Source organism: Pinus tabuliformis, chromosome 1_1 (genome assembly GCF_031772625.1).
Source record: "Pinus tabuliformis cultivar Carrire ecotype Pingquan chromosome 1_1, CPIR1, whole genome shotgun sequence".
NCBI lineage: Eukaryota > Viridiplantae > Streptophyta > Pinopsida > Pinales > Pinaceae > Pinus > Pinus tabuliformis.
Window position 1 is genome coordinate 155566735 of NC_142297.1, and position 21017 is coordinate 155587751.

The 21017-nt window shown below is 36.4% G+C and overlaps 1 protein-coding gene across 3 annotated transcripts in view; it reads left to right on the forward strand.

Annotated features, from left to right (window-relative positions):
- Nucleotides 1-21017, forward strand: part of LOC149212067 (truncated transcription factor CAULIFLOWER A-like) — a 350643-nt gene that overhangs the window by 254376 nt on the left and 75250 nt on the right. Inside the window, exon 6 of one of the 3 annotated variants that reach the window (XM_089391690.1) lies at nucleotides 2559-2642. The exons of the other annotated variants lie outside the window; for them this stretch is intronic. Coding sequence (XP_089247816.1) covers nucleotides 2559-2639 — 81 coding nt within the window. The 3' untranslated portion in view covers nucleotides 2640-2642. The remainder of the gene's footprint in view (nucleotides 1-2558; nucleotides 2643-21017) is intronic. 3 annotated transcript variants of the gene reach the window in all.

The window sequence follows — 21017 nt, forward strand, 5'->3', positions numbered from 1 at the left end:
AACCAACATTCGTCTTTGCATGCCTCTTTTACATTTTTTGGTTTAGTGGAGGAGAGCAATGCCAAATAGCTTGAGGCTTTTGCAATTGTTCTTCTTGTTTGTATACCTGCCTCTTTCTGCCCCAATATTTGAGATTCTGGATGATTCTTCTGAACGTACCTAGATGGAGTCTTATCTTCTATCCTTATCTGTTTTTCTAGTGCCTCTTGAGCTTCTTCTTCATCACAAGTCTGATTTGATGTTGAAGGATAGTCCTCATCATTTTCGAAATCTTCAGATCTTACCTGCCTAGGAGTGTTTTCTTCTCCATCAACTACTACATCAATACTTTCAACAATTTTTCCAAGCCTTTTATTGTAACACTTGTAAGCTTTGTTGTGGGGAGAGTAACCAAGGAGAATGCCTTCATTTGCTCTAGGTTCAAACTTGCCAAGATTTTCATCAGTGTTTTTGATATAGCATTTGCTTCCAAAATTTTTTAAATATTTTAGCGAAGGAGTCTCACCATACCAGAGCTCATGAGGAGTTTGAGTGCTATTCACCCGGACATTTTTTTTTGTTGAGAATAACAACCACAGCAAATGCGGCTTCACCCCAGAAGGTTGTGGGAGTTCCAGACTCATCAAGCATAGCACGAGCCATTTGTTGAACCGTTCTGTTCATCCTTTCCACTACATTTTGTTGAGGAGTCCTAGCTGTAGAGAATTCCCTTCTAATTCCATGTTCTTCACAAAAATCAAAAAATTCATTCGAGGTAAATTCTCCTCCTCGATCGGACTTGAGGCATTTGATTTTGTGATCTGATTCGTTCTCCACCAAGGCTTTGAATGATTTGAACTTTTCAAAGGCTTCGTCTTTGTGCTTCATAAGTCCTATCCAACACATCCTGGAAAAGTCATCAATGAATAATATAAAGTATTCTTCCCCCCGGGGTGACCTTTTCCTAGATGGACCACATACATCAGTATGGACAAGTTCAAGTGGCCTGCTAGTTGATCCTTCCTTCTCAGGGAAGTTAGTTCTGGTTTGCTTACCAAACTGACATGATTTGCATATTTTATTGTCTGGAATTCTGATGTCTGGAAGACCACGAACTGCTTGGTATTTGCATGCTTTCCTTATCTGTGAGAAGCTAAGATGCCCCAATCTTCTGTGCCATAGCCAGTGTTCATCATTCATGCTTAGATATCATTGATGTTGTCCTTCTTTGACTATGTATAAATTATTTGGAGTTCTTATGCCTTTGATCACTATTTTTCCTGTATCAAGATCACGAACACTACATCCATTTGATCGAAATATTACCTTAGTTCCTTGATCACACATCTGACTGACACTTAGTAGATTATGCTTTAAGCCATCAACATACTTGACATTTCCAGCTTTGACCCTTTCTTTCAACTGAACAGAACCTTTACCTTTTATGAGAGCAGGGGTGTCATTTCCAAAAGAGACCTTCTCCTTCTCTAAGGCACTATATGACTGAAGTTTTTCTTTATCACCTGTCATATGTTTCGAACATCCATTGTCGATGTACCATTGATTTTCCTGCCCTTCCGCATATAAGGCTATACTACATCTTTCTGGTTGTGGTTCTTTTATTCTCCATGATTTGGCACTTGAGGCTTGCTCCTTTTGAGTTGTCTGCCGAAACCTACTCCTGCATTTAGAATCTTCAGGACCGAAATTGTTACAAATAGAACATTCTATTTCATTTTCAAGAGCAGAGAAGTTATTGTATGTCATTTTCATGATCCCAGTCATAGTCCTCTGTTTATGAGCTTCTCTAGTCATGATTGTCTTATAGGCAACACATTGAGCTGCTTTGTGACCAAAGTTATGACAAGAAAAACATTGGCCATTGAAGAAACTCCTGTGATTATCAAATCTACCAGCCAAATGATTGTAGTTCCTATTGACATCCATTCTTGAGGCAGATTGAGAAGGTTTTACTTGTGGATGGTTGTATCTTCTGTTCATTCTAAAAGTAGATTGCCCCCGATTTATCTGATAGTCTTTGTTCATTCTTGAGGTGAATTGTCCCTGATTTACCTGGTGATTTCCATTTGGCCTTTGTTCACTTTTCCTTGCTGCATCAAGATAACTTTTGGAGGTAGATGGTTCCTGCGCTTGATTTGTTTCTTCATTATATCCCAGACCTGTCTTGATTTGTGGAGAACGCTGCACTTTGATAATCTGATCTAATGTTTTAGATCCTTTAACAAATCTAAGATTAAGAGCTTTAGATTTCTCAATCTATTTTCTAAGTCCCACAATTTCACATTCTAACTTTTCATGATGTTTTTCCCTTTCAGCCAGTTGGAATTGCAGAGTATCAATAATCATATTTTTCTCTTCTAAAGAAATTTTGAGTTTAGAAATCTCTTCATAAAGACCTTCTGAATCTATAGCATCCATGAAATATTCATCTTCAAAATCCATTAAAAGTCTATATTTACTACCTTGTCCATCTTCATCACTATTTGAAAGTATATCACTGTCTTCATGAGTGTAATAGCTTTTCTTATTTACATTCTGTTTCTTGTTCCATCTAACAGGTTCCTTACCCTTGTCAAGCTTATCTTTATGAGGACATTTGGCAGCATAGTGACCGACTCTTCCACAAGCAAACCATTTGAAAGGTAACTTACCTCTGAATCTTCCAGCACCTTGTTGAAGGTTCTTGACAAAATTTGATTCTTCCTCTTCTTCTGACATATGTCCTGACTCATAGTAATCTCCTTTGCCTGAAGCCTTGAAAGCAGCTTCTCTCTTGTCTGATGGTCCTCCTTTCCTCATTTCGTAAGCAGTCAAAATTACGTGCAGCTGTGACATGGTAAGGTTTCGTAGATTCTCCTTTTCTTCTATTGCAGAAACTTTAGATTCAAACTTAGAGGACAAAGATCTTAGAACCTTTTCAACCACAACAACCTCTTTTATTTCTTGACCCAAGTTTTTCATACAATTAACAATCTCATTTACACGAAGGAAATAGTTAGCCACACTTTCATCATTGTGAATTCTGAGATTTTCATACTGAATTCTGAGGGTTTGAAGTTTTGCTCATTTTACCTGTTCATCTCCTTCATAGCTCAGAACAATCTTGTCCCATATTTCTTTTGCGGATTTATACTGCATAACCATGACAAATTCTAATTGCGATAGACATCCTAATAGAGTATTGACAGCCTTTGCATTTGTTTCATATTGCTTCTTACCAGCCGAATCTGTAGGAGTTGTGGATGGAAAAGTGTACCCTGTATCTATGATATCCCAGACTTCTGTACCAAGAGATTGAAGATAGGCTGTGACTCTTACCTTCCAATAGACGAAGTTGGTCCCATCAAAAATTGGTGGCCTGATAGACGATTCTCTCTCGTAGTTTCTCATGATGATGGATCTTCCTTCAAGCGATCAAGCTTCTTCAGAAGGACCTGCTCTGATTCCAATTGTTGGAAATAATACTGAGAGGGGGGGTGAATCAATATTATCAAGTCAATTATTTCCTTTTTCAAATCCAGATCATATACACTACTTCAGTTAGTGAAAACCACGTACATACGCAACTACATATAAGGAAACTCGCATATACCATGCAAACTTATAATTTACTTTATCTTACAGATGTTAATCATTAATCTGTGTATCAGAACCAAATAAACAGTAACCAGAAACAATGAAACAGAGCAGAAGACAATCACACACAAGAACACAAGATAGAAGGTGGAAACCCAATGTGGGTGAAAACCACCTGCTGCAATTCGTCTCTATCTTCTTTTTAATTAGAAACTTCTTTTTACAATGACTCTGTATTGGTGCAGTCCTTTACCAGTACGCAGGCTGCAACCTGTAGAGAGCTACAACCCTTTCTTATTCTCCAGCTTCTCTTGGAAGGGAGCTACAACCCCCTTAGCTCTTGCACTATCCAAGATACTAGTATGTAGGTGCTAGCCTACAGAAGGCTACAACCTTCTCTTTCTTCCAGGGACCACGTTTCATAAATTTTCAGACTGGATCCATGAACATCAATCAATCATCAAGAATTTTTGCATCAAACAATCTCCTTTTCACCAATTAGAACTGAATCAAGTAGACACTTCTCTGACAGATGTACCCAAAACACAGTAATAGTAACCACACGCCAAATTCTGAACCCAAAACACTGCAGCAATAAACAGAAGCAGCTAGAACACAACTCAAGAGATGTACGCTACTTCAAAAACCAGAAACCTACATGCATACGCTTTTGTGATTGAACCAACCTGCATATACGCTGGTTTTACTCACAAAACCAGCGTGTATATGCGCCTTCGCCTCACTGAACCTGCGTACAGATCTATAATGAATAATTCACTCTTTCCAATATTCAGACATTAATTATCCCAGATTACCAGATTTATAGATCAAGCATGCGCCACATATAACAGATCGAAATCATACAAAGATACTATTATTCAAGCCTTAAGATTATGACCCATCAATAGAACTTATCCTTCTCTTTGCGCTTAGGTTCCTCCTTCATTCAGATCTAGATCTGCACCATAACCCAATCACCAATATTTCAGATTTAGCACCTTATCAGATATTCAATAATTCAGATCATACTTTGCCAAATGATCTCCTTCTTCTTTTATAGTCTTAGGCCTTTCACAATACCACGGTCCAAAACCATAATAAAACAATCCCATGGACCCAATGCTTGGGATCAACACTTCTGACGAGATACCGTGGCCGAAAACCATAGGTTCAATTACCAAAGACTAAATACCACTGACCAAAAGTAAGTTCTCCAACATGTACGCGTTTTTCCTTGCGTGAAAGTGTGTGTATACGTATACGCACTTTTGTAACGTATAACACGCGTGTATGTGCATCTTTGTCTAGGTGAACCTGTGTATATATCTTTTCTTTCATTCTGAAATTCTGAACTGAGATCTATCACCAGAGTGAGTTTCCATCAAGGACAACCCCTGTGCCATAGCTCCAAACATGTGCCATAATGCCAACAATCTCCCCCTTTGGACTTGATGGCAACCCCAAGATCCTCAAAGTCATTCTCCCCCTTTGTCATCAAGGGCAAAGGGTTGTGCTCCCCCTGAGTACATGCTGAAATCTCTGCTCTGCTGTGCTGACCATCCTCCCCCTAACTGTAGGCAAGATCTGCAAAAATATGTTCTTCTGGAAGAACCATGACTTATACATCATAAAAGACCTTCCTATCAGCAAAAGACTCTATGCATACATCCACCACCCAACCAAGTGGGGATCATCCACCCAACCAAGTGGGGATACATCAGAAATTTACATATGACAACCAAGTACATTACACCATTCTTCCCAGGCATAGTGGGGAAACCAAAATAGGCCGTTACATGACCTTGACACCTAAAGGAGATACATGACATAGAGACGAAATATTTAGAGCAAGGCTTATGAAAGTCACCAATAACTGATATCAGCAGCATCTGTCAATCACTATTCAAATCAGCAACCATGTTTTCCTTCTGTTCTCCCTCTCCATTTGTTCCTCCTGAGATCAACAGCTGTGAACCTGAACCAAGAGCTTCTAATGTAATGCCAACAATGCATTATCAGAAGTTTATTTGCTCCCCCTGAACCTGTGCTAGATGGTCTCTGTCAGACCCATATCAGACTTTCTTCAACCAGAGTTTGTCCCCACTGATTTCTTTCAAACTGCCATATACGCGACTGTTTTTGCATAAATAGGTGTATGTACGCGGATCCTCCTCAGGCAACTCGCGTACACCCATTTTTGTCTGAAAGAGACAAGTTTCAACAGTAAGATGATGCATCAACTACTCCCAGCTTCTGTCTGAGGTATTCAAAAGTTTCCCTGGGCAGTGGTTTGGTGAGAATATCAGCTACTTGTTCCTTAGAGGGAACATACTCCAGTTTGACCTTTTGTTCCAACACTTGTTCCCAGAGAAAATGATACTTGATCGGTATGTGCTTAGTCTTTGAATGCATGACATGATTCTTTGAGATACTGATAGCACTTGTATTATCACATAAGATGGAGATAGGTGACTAGGCCTAAGAAGCCAGGACGAGGTTACCACAAGGCCTAATAGGCTTACGGAAAAAGGAAAAACCCCTTATGGTTTGAGGACTAGGGCACCTAGTTCTATGGCTATGGGTAAAAGGCCGAAATTGGCCTACGGATAGGCTTAGAAGGGCATCAACTAGGCTAGTAGGAGTACTTTGGGCTTGGAGGCCCTAAAAAAGTTTGAAACCCTTTGCCAAAATTTCAGATTTGCTTCATATCTTCAATTTAACCCAAATCACTTCAAAATTCTTCAATGTTGGCCCTAAAAAAAAATTTTACAGACTAGATCTTACCATCAAGGGCGTAGATCTAGCTTAAACCCCAACAAAGTCTTCTTGAAATAACTTGGATCTCACCTACACAAATGAAAATAAAATATCTTAAACCCCATAATATACAAAATGTTAAAATAAAACCCCAAACCCCCACTGCTACAAACAATGGTTAGAAACAATTTATTTACAAAGAATTATTCTACAAAAAATAATTTACAAAATTAATTTTCAAAATATATACATATATACAATGTCTGAAAGATTTTTCGAAGAATAATTTTTATAATAATGACAATGACTTGATGCATTTCGAAAAATAGATATTAACCAAAACGTTAGCAATGTAAGAAAATCACATAAATTATCCAAAGCCGAAAGAAGGTCAGCCTGTGCCCACAGTCTGTGAACTAGGAGCGCAAGGGTTGGGGAACCTGAAAATTCTATATAATTCTTCCAGAAAACTTGTTAGGCATATGGAGAATCATGTCACATAAGGTAGACCCAAAATCTACCAATAGAATGTTCTTATCACCATCTAATGAAATAACAAGTGTTAGAAAATTTGAAGCACAATATAGGAAAGCACATACCCAACACATACCACAAACCAATGAGACGAAGAGACCATGAAATGAATCCCAAAGTCTTCATTATGAATTTCAGACATTCTCAGCAAAATAGTGGCTTCACACTAGCGTTTACAAAATTACATTTGCCAAGATGATGAATAGAAGCAAAATGCCTTCTATTTATAGAGATCCCTCCAAGTGGAAAATAACAGCGAGTTGGTTTGATCCCCATCAAACTAATATTGATTGTTGATAAATACTTGATCATGTTTTAATCTTTGCAATCGAAGACATCTATTTTCGAGGAGTTTTCAAATTTCTCATTAAAGCCATTTTTTATTAGTCAAAGCATAATTATTTTTGATTAATTTCCTCAAAAAAGTGACTTTGACTTAACCACGAAGGTCCAAGGGCTCAATTTTTCTTAAAATATGCATTTTTTCTTTGGTGGGGGACCTCAAAATTTTAATTTCTTATTGACCCACGGAGTTCTTGGTCATTTTCCACTTGGAGAAATTAATTTCTTTAGAATTTATTTTCTACTCTAAATTAATTAATTTTCTAGCATAGGATTTAATTTTTATTCTTGCTAGAAGAAATTATTAATTGACACATGAGGAGATTAATTATTTTTCCATCTACCACACAAAATGAAGATCGTAGAAGTTTCAAATCTATTATTTTTCCATCGTCAAATAATTTTTCCATGATGTCTAATTGCGAGGGACCATGCACTAAACTAGTAGATCAAGTGATCGGCAATAAAATAATTTAGCTTAAATTATTCCCAAATGACTTTACAATAGATTCGTCTAAGAACACTAGTACTCACCTAAGACTTCGAGAATAAATTCCACCCTATCTTTGGAGTTTAAGTTGGAGGGAAAAATTGCTAATTATCCGTATTTAGAAAAACACATAATGCAGTGAGACAAAAAATCTCGTAGGATGAAATTCGTCGCCAAAATCATAGGCTTACCTAGGTTGTTACATAACTAAATGGTTGTACTAGCATCATTTACATTACAAATTGCAAAAATTGGATTCACAATGACATGATAATTGGTTGGCTAATGATTCTGAACTTTGGAAAAATTGGGACAACTGCTTCCTTGGAACTATGACAAAATGGGTGCAACATCATATGGCTCCATATGGGGACATGTTGCTTCATTGAAGTGACATGAGAATCCAGAATCCTATATCCAAGAAAAAAAATTCCATCAAATAGATATCCATTCAAAATCGAATTCATCATGCATATATACAATATTTGTTGGAATAGAAAAATGTACAACAAATAGAAATGAAATGACATAAGTGCATGAAAAGAAAACTAACTAATGATATAAATGAAAGGGAGTAGGGTTAGAGATACTATGCAAAGGATGCCTCATTGCATTAGATATCATCCTTGTGGCACAATCTAGAACATCTGCTTGTTGACAAGTAAATCAATAGGTTGTTTATCGAATGTCTCTTGCTAACATTTGACCCTTTTTGTCTGATGAAAATTCTGATCACTATACGGCATATCTATGTCAAATTCAAACCTACTTCTTTTCTTGCTTGGAAAGTGAGATGGAATATGAGATGAAGTAAAGTGATAAACTTGTTGAATGAATTCAACTTCATACGTCGATGGACGACCTTGTGGTTCAATTTCTTTCCAATTTTCTGGCCTCTTTGGAACTTCATCGTGGTATCTTCTCTCTACTTCTTTGTTTAATCTAAGCATACCACCAACTACTGCAAGAATAGTGGCATATGAGAGATCCTTTTGAATACATCCTAAATCAACTGCAAAATTCCTTGAGAGAGTCATTCCCAACACATCTGGAACATCATGTGAAAATTCGGTGATCCCGAATCTTACTGCAACAACTGATAATATTTTTCTTGTTTGTTAAATTATTTACCAAATTATTTTCATTTTTCTATGGAAAAATATCGAAATACATACATTGAAACCTTGAGAAATAAAAAATAATACAGAAACAAAATACTGAACATGAGAGAAATAAACACACACACAATTACACCATTATTTTTGGACATATGTCCCTAGAAAAACCCAACTTGGGATAATCGGTGCAGTAGATGAGGGTTTGATTATTATTCCATAGTAAATCTAAGTACAAATATCTAGATGCCCAAATTGGCAATCTGATACAGAGAATAAACTGGAAAAGAGGTATTGAGAAATATTCTCACACTGTCACTGGCGATCCGAATCTCTACCTCTGCGCAATCTCTATGTCAGCCTACGCAGATCTGCATGACAACTTCTAAGAACTGCGTCACCCTTCCAACTGATCGATTTGTTGATTGGACCTCGATTCTTTGGCCCTTCGGTCTCACACCGTAGCTTCCGGCACTAGATCTTGACTGCTCCTGATAACATTACGGACTCCCTCTGATGCACTGCATTGCCTCTGTGTGGAACTATGCTGCCTCTTTGAACCTCTCATTTCCTTATCTACCTTGCGCTCTCCGAAACTGGAAAAATTCCCTTTGGTGTACTATCCCTATCCCTCACTGCAAGAATGTCACTCAATCTCTCTCCAGCAACTCAATGTTGCTACTCTTGAGAAATTCGATCTTTATATCTCACTATCTCGGCGTGTTCTCCAAGTGCCCATAAAGCTCCTTCTTATAATCTCTCATTGGAGCACCAACGACAAAGATTGAAACATAATCAAGGGCTAAGATTAACTAGGAGTTGATCATCATCTTTATCTAGAAGATTCACACCAGATTTAATTAATAGCCTTTAATTAATCACATTTCCTAAGTTTATGTAGGAATTTACAAGGTAAGTTCATCAGATAGAACACGAAAGTACACCGCTCACAAACACATCATAGATCAATACACCAGTATTCTTGACGTGGTTAAAACCCTCAAGGAGGGAAACAGCCCACGGCCTGAGCCAACGCGGCCACTTCAGGCAATTTATTAATAAAAGAAATAAAATTTACATAAGCTTCTCTCATGAACGGTCACCCTACAAATGATCCTCCATGCTCTTTAAATAAAGATCATGGACCAATCGGGTGTTAAGCCATAGATCAAGTGTCAGTAATACCAAGGAAAGAATGAATTTTCGTATCACTTCATGTCTACAACATATCGTGACCGTTGGATTGTAAGTTACAAAAATACATAGTAAGGAAACACACTTTACCTAACTCTACACTAGACCAAGCTATTCTTAACTATTTCCTATGTGTCGGAATATCCTTAAGAACAACTTGGAATAGGATTGAAAGATGTACAAATATGACACAATAGGAGAAGGAAGGAGGCATTAGAGCCTATTCCCCCTTAGTGACAACTTGCTAAACTCCAACCATAAATAAAAGTTTAGTAAACTTCGCCTCTGTGAGAGCCTTTGTAAAGATGTCTGCAACTTGATCATCTGTTGAACAATATTGCACTTCAAGAACATGGTCATGAATGAGTTTTCTGATGAAGTGCATGTGTAGTTCAATGTGTTTGCTGTGCTGATGGTGGACTGGATCCTTGCATAGTTGAATGGAACTTTGATTATCACACCAAAGTGTTGTCGGATGTCGTTGCTGAAAGCCAAATTTTGACAGCATCTCAGGAAGCCACAGGGATTCCTTACTAGCTTCTATGGCACCACGATACTTTGCTTCTGCTGAAGAAAGAGAAATGGAACTTTGTTTCTTACAAGCCCATGTAATAAGTCTAGAAGAAAGAGTGAAGACATAAATGGTAGTAGACTTCCGATCGTCAGGGTCACCATCCCAATCGGAATCAGTGAAACCAATGAATAGAGGAGATGCTTTTGCAGTGTAATGAATCCCAAATTGTACTGTACCTCAAACATAACGAAGTATTCTTTTAGCTACTTTCCAATGACTTTCATGTGGGTTTTGCATGAACCGAGCAATAAGGCCAACAACAAAGGAAAGATCAGGACAAGTATGGGTCAGATACAAAAGTTTTGCTACAAGTTGACGATATAAGGTAGCATCAACTTCAGGGGAAGTACAAGTGACTAAAAGTTTGACTGCATATTGAAAAGGGAGAAGGGGTTGGCTTAGAGTCTCCCATGTGAAAGTGGCGTATAAGATCACATGCATACTTGGGCTGGGAAAGGGAAATACCTTCCTTAGATTGCAAGACTTGAAGACTAAGAAAATAATGCAAGTGTCCTAAGTCTGTCATTTCAGACTTCTTTTTAAGGCTGGACTTCACATGGTTTATAAGGATGGGATCACTACCAGTAAGGATAAGATCATCAACATAAAGAACAAGAATGATAGGAGACTTTCCCATTTTCTTGGTGTAGATAGTATTGTCAGAATGACACCTAGAAAAGCCAGTATCTAAAAGAAAGCTATCCATTTTGGCATACCAAGCCTGAGGGGCTTGCTTGAGACCATAAAGGGATTTCTTAAGCTAACATACAAGGTTGGAGTCTATTTGTATAAGGCGAGGAGGTTGTTCCATATAGATTTCTTCATGCAAGTCCCCTGCAGGAAGGCAGATTTAACATCCATCTAGTGGACTTCCCATTTGAAAGAGGCAGCAAGGGAAATAACAAGGCGAATAGAGTTCATTTTGGCAACAGGGGAGAATGTTTTAGTATAGTCAATGCCTTTTGTTGTCACACAAAATGTCTAGGCACCGCGACAACGGCTCAAAGCGAGGGTCGTCACCCTGATCCCCAATCTCTCCATTTAAGTTCTCTCCCTACAGCAGGCTAAGGGGCGTAGACCCTGTGGAAAAGTGGAATGAAGAAAAACTAGTTGGGAACCAACCAGTTCGGGAGACACAGTGAAGTGGTCAAGTACTTGATTAAGATTTAGCAAGACTTATATGATTTGATTAGATTTTAAATGAATGATACTAGTGCCTTATGGAGTCAACGATCTTGCTAGGGAAATTAAGACCAACTAATCGATTAGCAACTGCTACTTAGATGAATGACTATTTTATATGAAATGTAGATCCTAAAACTAATGTGAGATGCAAGTATCTTGGTTAATTTTAGTTAAATGCCTATTTAAATGTGAAACCTTAAATGCTTTCTGTGTTGAGTCTGATTTCGTAGTAATTGGCAGAGAGAAGATCAGGGGAAGCACACTAAGGTGTGATTAACGATATCTCTCCTAAAATTCTAACATGCCTGGTGCCTCCGGCGCTGCAGAGAACTGTGGCTTTAACAACTGCAAGGGCACCATTTTAAGTACTATTAAAACAAGTTTTTTAAGAAAACACAGATGGAGGTCTATCTGTCTATCGACCAAGCTTATACTTGGAAGTAAATTTTATCTATGCAAAGTTAACTTATATGCAAATGCACTGTAATATTATATGAAATTAGATTCAAGGATGAAAGGATTCTTATGTCGTAGAAACTTCCAATACCTAAATGAAATGTTATCTTTATAAAATGATGACTCAAAATTAAATCCCTGAAGATATTACAATTAAACACAAATTTATTTCATATATTTCTGATACAGTTATAGCTCAAAGAGAACAAAAACAACTTTGCAATTCGATATCAATGTTAACAGATGCTCAAAAAAATACTCAGTTTATGAAGCAAATGACGTGCATTTTATCACAATTCCATGACAGAGTACTTAATTTTCAGAAATTAATTTTTAGGACAACAGTAAGAAAAAAATTATGACAACAGCAATATGACAATGAAAACAGTGGGCTATAAATGATATCTTTATGCCAAAAATTTACCGAAATTTTTCCAAACTTGCCCACATGAATTATCAAAAATTTTCAGCCTGTTGTGATATGATTTCTGGAATTATATCAGATCTGATATACTTATTACAGCCAGCAATTAAAATATGAAATAAGCCTAATGATGAGTGCCCAACTCAATAAATTAATTCCTTAATGTATTAGACAACTTAGAAACTAATTTTAGGCTAACCCACATGAAATTTTTCCACTGTTATATTTCAGACTTCAGAAACAAAATTATTCAGAGATAACAGTGACCCAAAATATAGATCTAGGCCAAATTCTTGATACACATCAAACATAAGTGACTTATTAATGTATTTAACAATTTTTTAGTTTATTTCAAGCCACTTAGATGTGTTTTTCACCACTATTAGAAAGTTATATGACTGTTGTAGCAAACAGTGAGGAAAAAGATGGTTTAGAGATCAAACCCTTAGGCCCTAAGCCTTCAAGATCACTTGTCCAAGTTGCCAAAAAAAATTCAATATCTGAAACACAATTTTTACCAAATTTTCTGCAAAAACCCACCAATGATTAGCCTCAGAAAATCAAATATTCAAATCAGAAATAAAACAAGGGAATCTAGGGCCAATGAGAGCTAGCACTAGACCCAATAGAAGTAGCGTTGGGCTAGGAGAAGACAGATCTGGGCTTAGGAGCCCCAAAACTTGAAACCCTTGTTCTGAAAAAATTATTTTGCTTTAGATCTTCAAATTTATTGCAAAATGTTTTTTGGCTGGCCTTATAAAAAGATTTGCGATAAGATATTGCCCTCCAGGGCCTAGATCTGTCTCAAAACCCCCAGATCTACTTGAAAAATCTTAGATATGAAGATTTACTTGGTTGATTTCTCAGATCTATTCCTGCAAACAGTCTTTGAGCCTAGATCTTGCCCTCCAGGGTCTAGATCTAGCTCAGATCTGAAGATTTACTCGGCTGATTTCTCAAATCTATTCCTGCAAACAATCTTTGAGCCCAAATTTTGCTCTCCAGGGTCTAGATCTAGCTCAGATCTGAAGATTTTCTTGGCTGATTTCTCAGATCTATTTCTGCACAAGTGAAAAGAGAAAAACCCAATACCCAATACGTACAAATATAGAGAAAATCCCAAAAACCCAAGTGATAAAATTCAAAATTATGTTACAAAAATCTCAGATCAACATAAGTAAATAACAAATCTATACAGATAAGATCAGATCTATAAGATCTGAGGAGTATGAGTCCAACTCCGCTCCCAGATCTGATAATCTAAGGCTTTTAATAGCCAGATCTATCAAAATTTCCACAAAATATTTAAAAAAATTTGAAATTTTAGAGAGGTACTAGCCCAAAAACACCCTGAAGAAAAAATATTATCGTTAGATAAATCCTGAGGCTTACATGAAGTAGGCTCTTCAGAAAATATGTGTTGAGAGTTGGCTAGTCCAACTGAGGACTATCCCCAAACGCTCAATGAGAACCTGATTGATCTTCTGCAAACACTAGATCAACCATGAAATCAAGTTGAGAAATAGAACAACAATAAAATTCCGAAGAAATAGAGATACTTGCTAGTTCAATTAAAATTAAAAATGTTACCTTAGATCCAACAAACTAAATAAGATACCTGTATTCAGATTATTCTAAGAGAGTTATTGATTGATAGTTTTCACATAATATTAAACAGAAATTAAAACAATGTTACCATAAATTCATGAAAAGGAACACTACAGCACGTTGAAACCCCAAAGACTTTTGCATTAATTCAAAAAAGTATATAAGAGATCTTAAGAGATTAGTACACGATCAAAAGATTGGATGATCTCAATTGACAAATGACCTCCTATTTAAAGATAAATCTTCCAACGGCTAGTTCGAGTGATCCTTGTCAAAGAAATCTCGACTGTTGATGAAGATCAAAATTTCTTTTAATCTCATGCGTCGAAATTTTAAATTATTGAGGAAATTTCGAATTTTTCAATTAAAGGCATTTTAATTAATTCAAAAATTAAAATTTTAAATTAATTTCCTCAAAATTTTGACTTTGACTTAACCCTAGGGACCAAAGGCTTAAAATTTAGAAAAATAATCAATTAACCTTAGTCCCTGGACCTTTTTAAAATTTAATTTTTAAAGGACCCACGAATTTTGCCTTTGGAAAATTTAAATTTACTTAGGACCTATAATTAATTAAATTTCTGGCGTAGGATTTGAATTAATTTTGTCCAGAAAATTTAATTAATTAATCTATGAGGGGATAAATTATTTTTCTAACCCTCAAGACACTTTACATCATGATTTTTACATTTTTTACATCTGAAAGGGGAAACCCATTTGAAATAGACCCTCACAGACTACACATTTCTGCGACACAAGTATAATTTAGCAGATTAAGAAATTTGTAATAAATAACTTAACCAAATAGCTAGGATTATTCTCAAATCACTTTTACAGAGACTCGATCTATAACACTAGGACTCCCCTAAGATCCCAGTGACAAAATCCACTCCGGCTTTGGGGTAAGGCTGAAGGAAAACTTTGGCGACCATTCGAGAATGGATCGATGAGACAAAATAGCTCCCGGAATGTAGATTGTGACCAGAAAAGTAGGTTTACCTAGGTGATCACATACATGACACGGATCTGCTGAGATTATTTACATTATACACATGCAGAATTGGTTTACATTATAACATGATCCTCAGGCTGACGATGATAGCTAGATGGTAGGAACACATCGATCATGCGCTATCCCTTTTGCGAAAAGGGGGGTGTACTGCTACGGGTCGTTGACACATTGGTAAACACCTTCAACTTGTGAAAATCCCTTAACAACAAGTGGGCTTTATGTTTATGAACTTTTCCATTTGGTCCAAACCTGGTTCTGTAAACCCATTTACATCTAAAAGGTATTCTTCCCTTTGGAAGAGGAACAAGATCCCATCTATCATTTGCTAATAATGAACGATATCTTCATTTATAGCTGCGTCCCAATTTGGATGGCCTGAATCTTCTGCAAAGGTGTCAGGATCATAATTCGCTGAAGCTTGAGCCATTAAAGAAGAGGCTCTGTTGAACTGAGAACGTGTACATCGCTAATTTGTAGGATCACCTAGAAGAGCACTTGCTCCATCCCAAGTAGCACAGACCCATTTTGGAAGTTGAAGAGATGAAGGAGGATTCTGAGAAGGTGGGGGAGGATTGTCATCCTCGTTGTCATCATTTGAGGAAGAAATATTTTCCGAAGTAGAAGGGATAGAGAGAGGTGGCACATCCACCGAACTAGCCTCGTAGACTGATATATTTTTAGCAAACTTTACATCTCTTCTAATGATAACATTTTTGTACTTAGGTGCAAGAAGTCTATATCCTTTTGACATCTTCAGAATATCCAACAAAACTACATTTTTCATTCTTGGGTTCTAAAGCTTTATGTTTCTCATCTAGAATATGGGCCCATGCTTCACTTCCAAAAACACAAAAGTGACTTACATCTGGTTTAATTGAGCTCCATGCTTCTTCTAGAGTGATATTCTTTAAAACCCTAGTAGGAGTGCGATTTACTATGTAATTGGCACACTTAATTGCTTCTGCTCAAAAATTAAGAATAAGTCCTTTAGATTGAAGCATACAATTACCCATTTCCTTTAAGGTGCGATTCTTCCTTTCAGCTAAACCATTTTGTTGTGGAGTATTTGGAACAATAGGATGCATTTGAATTCCATGCTCAGTGCAAACATTGATGAATTTGTTGTTAACATATTCTCCGCCATTATCTGATATTAGCTTAAGAATTAGATGTCCATATTGTTTGTCAACAAAGGCCTTAAAGGCCAAGAACATGTTAAAGACTTTACTCTTAAGCATTAAGAAGTATACCCAAGTACGTCTGGGGAAAATCATCAATGAAAGTTAAGAAATACTTGTAGCTAGATAATGAAATAATTGGAAGTGGACCACATAAATCACTATGCACAAGCTGTAAAGGGGTTGAGGCGTGCCAAGAGGCACAATTTTCAAAACTATCCTGATGATGTTTTCCGAGTACACATCCGGGACAGACACCATCTCTGCAAGTTACCATAGGAAGACCTGTCACCATATTTTCTTTACATAGATTTTGAAGGGAGCGATAATTTAAGTGACCAAATTGCTCATGCCAAAGTTTGTTCACTTCATCATTATGAGAAGCAAATACCGAGGGAAGTGTTGATGACCCAAAGTTGTTAAACTTATACGACCTTGTAGAATCATCAGCAATGCCAGTAGCTAAAATCTATCTAGGATCTCTTAGTTCCTTAATTACAACATTGTGAGGTGAACATTCAATGATTTTACCTTTAGTGGAATGAGTTATCTGATATATAGATAGAAGGTTGCAGGATAAGGTTGGAACACATAATACATCATTAAATTGACCATTGTCTAGATGAATAGTTCTAGTCCATACAACACTAAGAGATCTATCATCACCAACATATATATTTTTGGTGTTACAATCATTTAAAGAAGAAAACATGGCTTTGTTTTTGGCCATGTGATAAGAAGCTCCAGAATCAATGAGTCACTCATGAAAATGAGAAGAAGAAGATACATTAAGAGCATAACCAGACCAAGATGCTTGAAAACCACATGCAAAAAATGTCATTCTTGAAGATGAAGTTGAAGTTAAAGAATTATCCAAATGGATGTTATGCTTCTTCATTATTGCTTCCAAGGCTTCCATCTTCTTAAAGCATTTGGATTCTAAGTGGCCATCTCAATTACAAAAGTTGCAATGTCTATCAGTCTTCTTCCCTTTCTTTTTATTTGCCTTGTCATTTCATTAAATTGATTTTTCATTTTGAGACTGAAATTGCTTAGGACCCTTGTTTGGTTTAGGACCATTCTTTTTAGGATACTGCTTCTTAGGATTCTTTGAATTTGGTTGTTGCTGGGTGGCTAATTTTTTCTTAGAAGAGTTTCCAAGATTAAGAAGACCAAGATGTAAGCTTTTTTCTTGTTCTGTTATTAAATAATCACAAAAAGCATCAAAAGAGGGGGACTTGTAGGCTTTTCATTGAGAAATAAAGGCTTCTCTAGTAGAATGGAAGGTGGAAACAAACACAGAGTAGGCTAGTCCCAACTTAGTAAGAATGGAATAAATAAGGCTACCATCTTCTTTCTTAACCTTAACACCTTCCAAGAGAAGTCTAAGGGTCTTGAACTTGGACAAAAAATATTCAATGGAAGAAATATTGTTGGGGTTCAACGTAAGCAACTCATTTTCGAGTTGATGAGCTCTAATTTCATTTTTAATTCCAAAAACTTTAGTGACCTGTTTCATTGCTTCATTAGTGGTATCAAGTTCTGTGATGTGGAATGTAAGGTGTGGAGAAATAAACATCCCTATCAACCCACGTGCTTTATCTTGCCTATTTTCCCATTTGGTTGTGTTATCTTCATCTTTTAGTTTTGTTTCTTGGCCTAAGGTTATTTTGTAAAGACCTTTACTTTTAAGTAAATCCACAATGTAGGACCACCATTGGAAGTAGTTGGTGCTGTCAAGAATAACTTAGAATAGAATTTCCATTTTAACATAAATTGAAGCTGTAGATGCTGAAACTAAGTGCCCTAATTGAAAGATCTCGAAAAATTAACCCAATTAGAAAAAACGACTTTGAAAATAGTTTCTGGATGAAGAAGTTATGGCTTTTTGAAGAAAAGTTGTTGAAGATGTCAATGAAGTGCGTGAATGTGCGGAAATGAACGATAATGTTATATTTAAAAAAATTAAACCCACCTTTCCAAACTTAATCTTATTAGCTCACTTAAAAAAAAAATTATGCGATCCACTTTTATAAATAAGTGAAAGTCACTTTTACAATGGTACTTTATGAGTTACCCACTAAATTGTAACTTAAATAGAAGATAAAGAGACTTCACAATTATAAGTGACTCACTTTTTATAATGGGCGAGAACACTTTTACATAAAATAACTTTAAAACATAAGTTACATGTGCTTTTTGAAAAGGTAACTCAACAAAAAGAAAGACTTGAACTCAAGACCTCTATTCTGATAAAGTAACTTTGGACCAAGTGAGCTAGTTTAAAAGGTTAGGAATTTTCGGAAAAGAGGAAGGGTTTTTTTTTGTTTTCACTGAAGCTTTCGGGTGCGTGCTTACTTGAAAAAGCTATTTTCTCCTACAAAACAAAAAACCACACAACCCAACATGGACATACAAAAAAAACCAATCCCTATGGCCTGAAGTTAGCTTTCCCTGGAAACTAAATATTTTCCTCAATGTTTCTAATTTTCCGAGATCACAATAAGGTGAAGAGGAAAAGAGCATACGCATGAAAAAAATCCTTCCTTTATGTTTCTGATTTTCCCAGATTGCACAGAGTCGCGGGGAAAAGAACATATGCAGAAATGAAAGGTATAGATTCGTTAATAAAAAATAGTGAGATAAATAAACCGAAATTTATAGAGAGATAAATAGCTAAAACTACAAATAAAAACTGTATACCTCGAGATCTTAAAAATGATGTAGCTAGGGCTCCAGAAAACTTTTCACATGAAATAAAAGGGGTTCCTCACTGGAACATATGCTCCTAACACAATAGAGTAGTCCTCTCGACCCGAAAGCTGTAAAAAATAGTAGATCTAGGAAATGACAGTCGGATGCAGTTGTACCGGCTTTCGATTTGGATCACCAACGGATGTGGCCCTCAAATAGCTCCGATACCATGTAGGAATTTACAAGGTAAGTTCCTTAGATAAAACACCAAAAGATACCACTCACAAACACATCACAGATCAATACGCCAGTGTTATTGATGTGGTTAATACTCTCAAGGAGGAAAACAGTCCACGACTTGAACCAACGTGGCCACTTCTGGCAATTTATTAATAAAAGAAAGAAAATTTACATAAGCTTCTCTCATGAATGGTCACCCTACAAATGACCCTCCATGCTCTTTAAATAGAGATCATGGACCAATCGGGTGTTAAGCCACGGATCAAGTGTTGGTAATACCAAGGAGAGAATGAACCGTCAGATCACTTCATGTCTAGAACATATCGTGATGTCGGATTGTAAGTTACAAAAGTACATGGTAAAGAAACAAATTTTACCTAACTCTACACTAGACCAAGTTATACTTAATTATTTCCTATGTGTTGGAATATCCTAACAGTTCAGGCTTAGGAATACATTAAAAAATGATTAATTATTTTAATTAAACCATCTCTAGGTGGAATTTTCCCAAATGACTTTTGGGTATTGGAGAATGCATGTGTTTTAGCCTCTCTGCAAAATCTTTAGGCTAGAGCACACCCGATGCTACAAAAATCAATACATCAATGATTGTTATGTCAATGGTGATAAGTTTGTACCGATACTTAGCCAAGGAAACCTATAAATCATTAACTATGCCAAGGACTTAAATTCTCTTCGAATCCATGGAGCGGATGTTATGATAAGGCCTAGAAACTCTTAAATATAACTGATCCATAACCTTCTTAGTCATAATATTCGTTGAAGCACCGAAAATTATGCAATGATGAAGTAAACAATCATTAATATCCAAGGTGAGAAAGACAGGTTGATGATCCTCATTAGTCATGTAGCAATTCAAATCTTTTAACTTAATTTCATCTTTTAGATGTGAATCAACCTTATCCTATTAGGCCATGCCTAGAGCCTTGAAGAATGCCACCATTTGAGAAGGAACCTTTAAGAGTTAAAGTACAGGGACAATTTTTTTATATTGTTAATCCATGCAGCCCAATCAAGTTTTAATCATGATTTATATCTTTTAGATGCAACCTATTTATTCTGGCTTTTCCCTTTACCATTTCTCTGATAAGTATAACGCTTACTTCCAGCAATTTGTAGAAGTTATTCCTGAGATGGAGTTTCACCATATATTTGCATGATAGAATCCCTTCGTCACTAACTTTATTTATGGTTAAGGATGAAGAAATCATATATGTGCAATGACCTTCCCTAGAAGAAATCTGATTAACATTATTTATACCTTCATTTGCTGCTTGAATTAATATTTTTCTAACAAAAGAACATGCACTTTCTTCACGGAAACTTTCACATGGTTTCCAAAATGGGATAGGTTGATCAACAACATTGGAAAACTCAAGAGGAGTAGGAGGTCTATGATCATTAGGAGGATTCCTTCTTAGACATGGATTATTGTTTTCTCTTTTGTTATTATTGTTTCTAGGATGAATATTCTGAGCTTGATTTCGTTCCATTTGAATGAACCTAGACTGCATGGTACCTATTTATTGAGCATCTTCAATTCTCATTTCCTTAACCATTTTCGTTAATTCTTTAATGGGATCATGCTCTACCTCCTTAATTTCCTTTCATTTACTG